The following is a 9,920-nucleotide window of genomic DNA, read 5'->3' as shown; positions in this document are numbered from 1 at the left end:
TTTAACCTAGTTCTTAATATAGTACTAAAATATTGTTTTTGATTGATTTTATCTCACAAACGAGCTTTTTATATGTAGTCTATTTAGACTGAAAAGTTTTCCCCTACTGACCAAATTTCTATACTTCAGAACTAATAATTCTATGTCTTGTCTTAATTTGTAAAGAGTAGTTAAGAACTGAGCATTGTAACTACCAATTATTGACATGTATAACTATATTATACATAACCTCAGATTTGAGCAAATCTGCATTAATTGGCTGTTACATTTCTGGAGAATTTTCCTTCCAACAGTTTATGTTCTTTACATATATTTCTCACACCAGAAAAATGTCTTTATTGAGTTAAATATATAGCTACGTTTTGGACTTAAATTATCATCTGAAATTTGATGTGATTAGTTTGTCCCTGCTTGTTACGTTGCATGCATGCTATGTTTTCCTTTTTAATTTGTTATGTATGCCGTATATTTTAGTAAAATGATCTTGTTTTTTGCAAATCCAACAATTCCATCTAATAGTGTAAAATGAGAACTGTATTTGTCATACAATAACACCTATAAGCTAAAATTTTAAAAAGCAATAGCAACATGTGGATTTGCAAACTGCAGACCAGACCATTTCCCCAATATTCTGTTCCATAAAGTATCTGTTTGTTTTATATATATATATATATATATATATATATATATATATATATATATATATATATATATATTAGATTGCATGCTATTTCATTCTATTGTCAGCACAATTGCATCAAAATTGGCATTAGAAGTATTAAACTTTTTTAATAGCAGTTGATCTTTTCCTGAATCATCCCATATAATGTTATGTTTTCACTATTGCATCAACTTGAATTGTAGCTGTAGCATTAGCTTGCACATTTATTGAATAGAGAATGTAAAACAAATTGTTGTACTTTTGCACATACTAAATATAAATACGTTATATGTTACTCATACCTCTAAAGAGAATTGGTAAAGCAGAACAAACACGTTCATATCTAACTACCTCTATAAAAAGTGTCTGATTTAATCATGCTCAAACCTATTTAGACTTGTTTTTTTTTTACTGTGCTATTCATTATTCCAAGAAATAATTATTATTTTGGTCACTAGGTCAAAATAAACAGAGCAATGAATATACTCAACTATCGAAAACCATAGGGAGAGCATATGTTTATGTAGGCCCAGCAGACCTGCATTCACTTCAACGCCTAGTCAGATTAAGGGTTATTTTCCTTTCTTGTGAAATGACTTAATCCGATATCTTTAACCTAGATTAAATTCAAAGTTTAATATCAGTTTGTAATGAACTTCCTTTAGTCGATCACTTCTGAAATGTACTGTATATGGTACACAATACATTTTATATACTGGATGTCTTAGCACTTTCACCATTATGGTGCCCATTCAGACAAACATAAAATCTTTTTTTTTTATACCCTACATATATGTATATTTGCACATAGTTTACAGAGGATAGTGGTACCTTTGTAGAAAAAAAAAAAAAAAAAACATTCCATCATGAACAATAATGACATTTTTGCAAATCACAGTGTTCATGTCAAAACTCACAGGTGATGTCGAACAAAGGTTAACATGACATGCAAAAACAAACTTATAGTTTTAAGTTTGCCAGTGTATGTTTGTTGCCAATTCTTATACAATGAAATAGCTATTTATAGCATGGCGGCTAATCTAAATCAATTAGAAATGTTTCCAACTTTAAAACTTATTACAGTGTACATACAAGAGAGAGGCCTAGGTTTTAAAAAAGTGCTTATAAACTCAAAAGTAACAATTAGCATTTTTTAAACTTAAAAATTACTATATTGGATATGTTTATATAAGGCGGCTGATCGGCTACCCTTAACGAAATACAAACCATGATGAGGTCTCTTAAAGGCCTTTAAAATTACGTGACGTTATTGTTCAAATGTTTCTGCAAAGTTGGACGAAAACATACAAAATGAAGCAAGTACTTTTTATTTTGGTCAATTAGTACATCACAAAGGACTTAATAAATTCAACTTTTCAAAAAGCCAAGTTTAATATACAAATTAAAATAAAAGAACCTTGAAATCACAGCACATATTAAAGGGGTTGTTTAGAATTCATAACTAATAAACTTATTTATGTCAGTGTTTATGTTTTTTATTAGATAAATAGGAAACAATTTATAATGTTTCCTAAGCCAGTCATTTGTAATTAATTATTCTTATTTACTTTAAAATGTGCTTTATATATATGCAGAGCAGCAATAATATTTATGTTTGAAAAATAAGTTTTTCTTAAATACGGACATATGGTATAACAGTAGCATCATGAAAAACACTCCTAATGGTATTTTATATTTAATTTAATCTGTGCAAAGTAGTGATGCATTTTAGTGAGATGGTCTGTAACACCTATTAATTAAAAATTCAAAATCTTACACTGGATCCCCAGCCATCTGCGTCCACTAATTTACTATTCTGAGCTAGGGAACAGCTTAGATTTTTTTGAAGCTAGTAATAGCAGTTTTGACACCATTTGTTATTATATTTCATCTGATGAACTTTTCGTGTTCAGTCTCAACTTTCCTATTCTGAGATTAATGAGCTTCAATTGTGTATTGTTATGCAGTCACTAATCTGTTCATTTTAAATGAGGCCTTCAAGGCATTTCATTGCAATTGCTTACAGGCCCCTCTGGCAGAAAACAGTTTATTATGTGATTGCTTTAAATTGTCTGTGTGCAATCAAGATAGACATTGGAATAGTAATAGTGTACATTTCTTTATTTTTACACATAACGTCAACAAAGTTTCTTTTTAACAAATGAACATAAAATATCCTTTTAGTGCATGAATTAAATACAGTCTTCAAGTAAAATGCTAAAATTAAATCATAAGGTAAAATATAGCATTGGATCTGGCTTTTACAGATGGGTTAAAAAACAAACAAGCAAGACCACAGAAGTTTAAAACACACTTTCGGGACTGCGGTGATACCTTAATCAAGCCGTGTCAATTACTGTGTGAACAAGCATCTGCTTTATCTTAATTAGAAGGGGGGAGGGAGGTGATTGACCACTGTTTATATTCATTTTCCTCATTAATTATGAAAAACTGCATTTAATTCATCTTGCATGGCGAGAGACTGGCTGCGCAGATGGAAGTCATAAGGGAAGTGGCTGTCTGTAGGCAACTTGAACATAGAGCTCTGCCCGAGGGGACCCCTGCCTGGCACTGCACAGTAATGCATGCCATAATTGTAATTTTTCCCATAGTCCAAGGCCTCTTCTTGCTTCAGGGAAAATATCCCATTATAGTTCATAGAGGGAGGGCTTAAGGGACCTTCAAACTGAGGGCTGGTGCACTCAGGAGAAGTGCTTTCATAAAAGGATTCATAAGCACTACAGTAATTGTAAGGTTTTCCTGTCTTATAAGTGTCAAGACTCCCATGGCCTGGTGGGGTACTAATCTCAGGACTGTGATAAGGAGGGTAAATAGAGCTGTAGGGAGATCTTCCATGATGCACTGAGTCTCCACTCTGACCCATGAGAAAACTTCTGGCATTAAGCTGCAGGCACCCAGCCACCAAATTTGTGGTAGGCTGGGACAAACCTTTGCATAAATTTTGAACAAAGGTGAGAAGATCTGGCCTCTTCCCAATCCTGAGTATCTCAGACAGAGCCCAAATGTAGTTTTTGGCCAGCCTCAAGGTTTCTATTTTAGAAAGCTTTTGTGTTTTGGAGTAGCAAGGTACAACTTTCCGTAAATTGTCCAATGCATCATTGAGCCCATGCATCCGACCCCTTTCTCTTGCATTAGCCTCAACTCGTCTTACTTTAATCCTCTCAATCCTAATCTTGGTCATCTTTTTTTTCCTTGGCCCCCTCCTTCTTGGCAATCCATTTTCATCTTCTTCCTCCTTGTCCTCTTCCTCTTCGTCTTGCTCTGTTTCCTCTTCAGGGGACCTTTTGATATTTTTCCCATGGGACACTAGCTGTTTAGAGCAGCTTTCTGGTTTCTTTGCTGCTTTTTGATCTTCACTTTCCCGTGCATATTTTTTACAAAGCTGCGATTCCGTCATCACAACAGATTCATCAAAAGGAAGTGTTAACATTTCTGCTTAGAATAAAATCCCCTGAAATGACAAAACCATATGTAGCCATATTACTGATAAATAACCATCAGATAAAAGGCACAATTATTGTTGGCAATATTTCCTCATAATTTATTTTTATTTTTTTATTAATAACAAGAACTTGTTCAGAACTGTCAAACTGTGCTTACAACAAGCATTGAGAAAATGCACTTTCCAAAATCCTTTTAATAGAAAAAGTCCAAAAGAAATTCAGTTCCTACCTATTGTTAACCTCTGCTAAGTAATTGCCCTTTCAACTATATAGGTAAACATTGTGACATCTACTGATTTTACTTTGTATAAAAGATCTGCCATGGTTATTGCATATAAACTATTATAAAATTGCAAATGTTAGATGGCGACAGAGATGAATAGCAACCTTCATTTTGGGAATATCTATAAAAATTATTTATTAACAAATCCTTACTAATTTACTGTGTAAAAGCATTTAAAAACGAATGCTCCCTGAAAATATAAAGTAACATGTCATTTCCTTTCCATATGCTAAATGCCTATACAGTTATATAACAAGCATCAAATCAAAAGTGAAGAAAAAAAACAATCTTTCTCTTATCACATGAGCATTTTATAAAGCAGTCTTTTCATTTGAGAAAATTCAGCAGACATAGACCAAGTTTAAACATGCAAGCTATACTGTTGTCATTTGAAGGAGACATTATTGTCTTCAGTAAAGAACCATATGACTTGATAATGATAACTGGAATTACAATAAACAATCACAAACAATAGCTATAGTACATTCTAACATAGCATGCAAGATAAATATGTTAAAGATGAAAAAAAATACCTCCAGACTTGTTTAAATTAGCAAGCAGTTTTCATTTTTTGTCTTCTAAATTAGTCCGAATGTCGCATCATCTCCAGGAGTCTAGATATGTGTGTATCTCATTGATCTCTAAAAAAGTGACATTGATGCCAACTGCCAGAGCTGGTACCCATGCCATCTGCTGGTGACGTCACAGGGCAGAGAACCACATGATGCATTCCCCAGGGACCTTCATTCTGCACTGATCATCTGGCATCCCTGTAAGTTGGTACCAGCATTCATGTATTAACACAGAAGGTTAGACTGATAAAAAAAAAAAAATCTACACCAGCATTTCACATACAGGCGATGCAGTTCCATGAGAGTGACTCCTTTTTCCCAGGGAATCTTAAGGGACACATTAAATAGAAGGCAGTGATGCCAATGTTAAGTTCTCATCTCCAAATGACACAGCATGGAATGAGGTGAATGCATGCATCTGATGCTATGTCAGCTTGCTTACATTAAATTAACCCATTATGAACTCGTTCTTCTTAAATGGTTTTTTTGTTTTTGTTTTTGTTTTTTTTTTAGTTCTCATGTCTTATATAGATGTAATACTTCCTAAAAATGTGTGTATAAAAAAATCTGAATATGGTATCCCTTTTTTTTATAACAAAAGACACAGGCACTTGTATATTAGTTTCTATCATAAGTAAAAAAAATCACAAGTGTTTCGTAAATATGAGTGGATATAAATATTTCACTGTACATCTAACAAAAATTGTATTACCAGTACCTGCATCTTGTAAAAGCAAAGCTACATAAATATGACTTGGTTATGACATAACTGGTTATGATATGAATTGAATTTGACAGTGAACTATTTATTACGCTTTGTACTTTTAATTCATTTGAATTATAATATTTCTTTATTATTATTAATCAAAAAACAATAGTGTAGGTAGAAAAATGATGGGTGTTTAAGTAAATGTTAACTCAATAGCTAAAATCTTATAAAAGCTTTAATGTGTTGATTTAATTTTTTTTAATATATATTTTTAACCTGCAGCTGTTATTAAAGGATGATTGCCAGGATCCTGGGTGAAAACAATCTGTTCCTTTCTCTCTTAAGGTGCTCCTGTGTTGTCCCAAACAAGCCTCCAATGGAGAACACTACAAGTGGCTCTTTCAAAACATATTATGAAGGTATGATCCAATGTTGTCCATCAGGAAATCTGTCCAAAAAGATGCCATGCAGCCATCGCTAGAACAAATGCATGTAGGCAAGAAATGGCTGCAGAAAGACAGCAAGAGATCAGCAGCACCAAACTGCTACAAAGGATTATAAAATGTAAAAAGGTAGGTTTTTTTTTTTTCATGGCAATTTTTTTATGGCACACAGTGCTTTAGAAAAGTAAATTTCATTCAGTGAGGGGGGCATGTACTTAAAGCTGAACTCTAGTCAAACGGTAAATACACAGTTAGAATATGTAGCACCCTCCTAGTTTAGGGCAGGTTGCTAGGTTTTTTTTTTTTTTATTATTTAAATCAATATACATCCTGATCTGAGTGTGCATTTTTTACATACTGTATGTATGCTAGGTACATTTAGTTTAGCTTCCCTATACTCAGTGGTACAGGATTGATTATTTAGGGCTGCTCAACATTTCACAGGCTGTTGCTCTGCTGCTTTCTTGTATCTTTTATAAGATTCTAGAAGTAAAGTGGGAAGAAGAACAGAGCAAGCAGCCAATGCCTATGAAGAAGTGCCCAGAAGGTGGTGGGAGAGCTCAGGGGTTTTGCGCCTGGGACAGATTTTTGGAAGGATCTGTAGGAAGACACCAAGGTCCCAGCTTGGCTTAGCTGGGGGGCCCATTCACAAGCTTAAAGGGTAACTCCAATTTCATGGGGAAAAAGTTGCAAATAAAAAAAAAATAATATAGCATATACAATTATGACATATTATTACAAGTAATATTGTAATTGAATGTTATTAAAAAATACCTTTGCTTTTCAATCTACAGCTCTGTAATTTTCTATAAAGTGCAATGCAATATGGCTAGCCAAAGGTATTCTGTACACAGAATTTGTACAGAACGCCCCCCAGAAACATCATTCCCTGCTGTGTGATTGGATCACTGATTTTCCCAGAAGTCTGCACTAAGATACAAGTAAAATTTTTGGCATCCCCTGTAACAAAATTTTTATTTTTTATAAGGTACTCCCAATAGGAAATACCATTTAAAGGGATGCCGACCCTGCCACTTCCCGCATTAGAGCCCTGATTCTGCAGCAGCTGATTGATAATTATGAAACCACTCCCATTAGACTCGCTGAGCACAAGGGCACAGAGAAACAAACAGTGATTTCTTCAGACAAAAACAAAAGATAGGAATCTGCAACAAAGTTTGTTAAAATCCTCGTAATATACATAGATCACCCAGAGGGGAATGTTTTTTTTTTTCTCAACAAACATGGAGTTACGCTTTAAATCCAAGGTTTAAACTGGTTCTTGAGAAGCTCACTGGAGATAACCAGGATGAATATGATGGGAAAGAGTTCATATGTCCTGTGGTAGTGTGAGTCCCTCACTAGGAAAATCCTGGTGGATATTGGCATTACTTAACCTATGATCCTGTGGCTAACTGAGAAGAAACCCTGTTGCTGAGGGGTTAGTGACTGTGTGTAGCTTTTAAACTCTGGAAAGGAGTACAGGTCACTGTCAGCACAGAACATCCTATGGGATATTTAGCAGTTGTACAGAACAGCCAGCAGTTTGTGAAGTGCAGCCAGTAGTCTGTAAAGGGCAGCCTGGAGTTGGGAAGTCCTCAAGTTATCCAGTTCTGCAGTTTTGGGGTATCCCATGCTCCAGTTTCCCATCCCAGTTTATCGTTTTCCATAAAAAACAAGAAAAAGAAACCCTAAGATTGTTCACTTGAGCCAATGGAAGAATGTAGGAAATGCTGTGTGCCTGGCTGTGTGCACTCTAAGGGGGGAAATAGGACAACAACTTCCAGTGGCTCCTTAGGGGGTGTGCTAAAAATACATATATATCACTTGTTTTATCTACCAAACATTTGTACTTCAGTACCTTCACTCCTGAGACATAAGCGACCCTACCAAACAGGAACACTAGTTCAGTGACCTGACTTTCCTTTACTGAAGTTCACACAGGTGCTGAGGCCTGTAGACTGTATTTGGACTGTGTGTTTATGAGGCTTGTGCTCCCATGTGCTGTTCGCAGGCAGCCCATGTAAGTGTAGGACGATGCAGCAGCTGCACGCATGCAGCCACTTGTCCTAACTTAAAAGGCATGCACATGTGGGTGAGTGACCCCAAACACACACTGTCTACGTTCAAGGCTGCTCACCACCATGCCTGTAAAATTGGGATAAGAGGCTTTATGCGTGTAGCCACTGCGTTTTCATAAACCTACATGGGCTGCCTGCATATAGTTGTGTGTGTCTTTGTACTAATATAGATGATAACTCTCCATGGTTCCGCAGCTATTTTTTAAACACATGCATTTCTTGTCCTTTTCTCTGGCCTTCACTTTGTCTCTGGCATCCCCACTGACCGAGAAAGACGCTTGCGTGACTCCTGCAGCAGCTAATCAGTAAAAGTGGCTCCTCTCCTAAATAAAGGTGCTGGCTGCCATTTCATGTGTTGTGGGACAGGTTGAATGTTGCAAGTAGTAAGGTATCTGAGAGATTACAAGCATAAACACTTACTCGCTACTTTTTTTAGAAAGAAAATATTCCTAATATATTCACACTTTTAGGAAGGCAGAAGCAGGTTCAAACAGTCACCCCATCAGGCTGACCAAACTTGTAATAATTGAGAAAAGATTTTACAAAATATAAATTTTGACAATTAAGTGGAGGAAAAACCTAACTATAACTATTCTTAAAAAATGTTCCCTCACTCTACCTATCCTGCCTAACCTGTATAAAAAAAAATAAGTGCACTTACCTATTTTTAATCTGCTTCTTTCTGGTTAAGTGATCCCGCAGCTTTGGCATCCTGGTGTCAGTGAACAGCTGCTGCAGGGGGGAGGAGGGAGCGCCGACAAAGGCTGAGCTATGGAAGTCTATGGATAATGTCATGGAATTCACAGCCATTTTCAATGGTAGAACTGCAGGATCATGTCACTGAACCTGAGTAGATTGAAAAAAGTAATCTTTACAGATCATTTTTTTATACAGGTTAGGCAGGGTAGGCAGAAAAAGGGTGAAGGAACATTTTTAACAAAAGGTATGGTTTTCTGCCCCTTTATTCTCCACACTTGAGTTATTAAAACTGTTCTGCATTGTTTTTTAGAACTAAAACTCTAAAACAAAAACTAAACTAACAAAAAAAAAAGAAAAATTATGAAAATATTTTTTTTTTTTTACAGTAGAATAAGGCTGGGTTCACACTATTGCAAATTGGATCCGGATTTCCCGCATCCAATTTGCAATAGCAGGAGATTTTGACCAACTCTCAATGGAGCCAATTCACATATCTCCTCTGTGGCTCCGGTGCTAATATGTACAGGAGCCCTGTGCGTCTTTTGGTCCATTTCAGGCCTGAATTTAGCCAAAAATTCAAGCTGAAATCGGACCTGAAACAGTGAATAGGTACGCATGGGACTCCTGCTATGAGCCGCATGCGAAGATAGTGTGAACCCAGTCTTAGACTATCTACATGAAACCACCTCTCAAGAGAACACTGCAATTCTGCTCTCTGCAGACGCTGGGTGCCAATCCTGAGAGCTTAATCTAAAGCCCTTCTTAACATGTCAGAGAGGAGATGCTTTTAGGAGGGGTTATGCCACTTGTTATGTCCAAATAAAAACCGTAAAGAAATGTATTGTAGCTCAACAGGTGAGACACTACAGCCCTAAGTTAAAAAATATCAGTGTCCGTATAAGGTCCATATATAAAAATGTAATGCCCATAGATAAAAAGAAGCATATGCTGTGCAAGCTATCAGTATTAAGAAAGAGGAAGACAGCTCTGAAATGCGTTGCCAAATCA

At 35.8% G+C, this 9,920-nt stretch overlaps 1 protein-coding gene and 1 long non-coding RNA gene across 4 annotated transcripts in view; one reads left to right on the top strand and one right to left on the bottom strand.

Annotated features, from left to right (window-relative positions):
• Positions 1 to 2,467: 2,467 nt before the first annotated feature.
• Positions 2,468 to 9,015, bottom strand: NEUROD6 (neuronal differentiation 6). Of its 2 annotated transcripts, none has more exons than XM_073630569.1 (2): positions 8,875 to 9,015; positions 2,468 to 4,133 (listed from the first exon to the last, which is right to left on the bottom strand). In XM_073630569.1, the coding sequence occupies exon 2, from the start codon at positions 4,110 to 4,112 to the stop codon at positions 3,099 to 3,101; it is 1,014 nt and encodes a 337-aa protein (XP_073486670.1). In that variant the 5' UTR covers positions 4,113 to 4,133; positions 8,875 to 9,015; the 3' UTR covers positions 2,468 to 3,098. The 2 variants fall into 2 exon arrangements, with proteins under 2 accessions (XP_073486670.1, XP_073486669.1); XM_073630568.1 differs by lacking the exon at positions 8,875 to 9,015 and adding an exon at positions 4,942 to 5,362.
• The window catches only part of LOC141144665 (uncharacterized), a 179,548-nt gene continuing 174,369 nt past the window's right edge, over positions 4,742 to 9,920 (top strand). The window contains exons 1-2 of one of the 2 annotated variants that reach the window (XR_012244436.1): positions 4,742 to 5,384; positions 6,035 to 6,261. This is a non-coding gene — a long non-coding RNA (uncharacterized lncRNA). The remainder of the gene's footprint in view (positions 5,385 to 6,034; positions 6,262 to 9,920) is intronic. The other variant, XR_012244437.1, reaches the window with a different exon arrangement.

The sequence above is a fragment of the Aquarana catesbeiana genome, linkage group LG05 (genome assembly GCF_042186555.1).
Source record: "Aquarana catesbeiana isolate 2022-GZ linkage group LG05, ASM4218655v1, whole genome shotgun sequence".
Taxonomy (NCBI): domain Eukaryota; kingdom Metazoa; phylum Chordata; class Amphibia; order Anura; family Ranidae; genus Aquarana; species Aquarana catesbeiana.
This window is presented reverse-complemented; position numbering and strand designations above follow the sequence as displayed.

What these genes read in the sequence shown, in the direction of transcription:
- NEUROD6 (XM_073630569.1), bottom strand. Translation starts at nt 4,112, where the DNA reads ATGTTAACACTTCCTTTTGATGAATCTGTTGTGATGACGGAATCGCAG.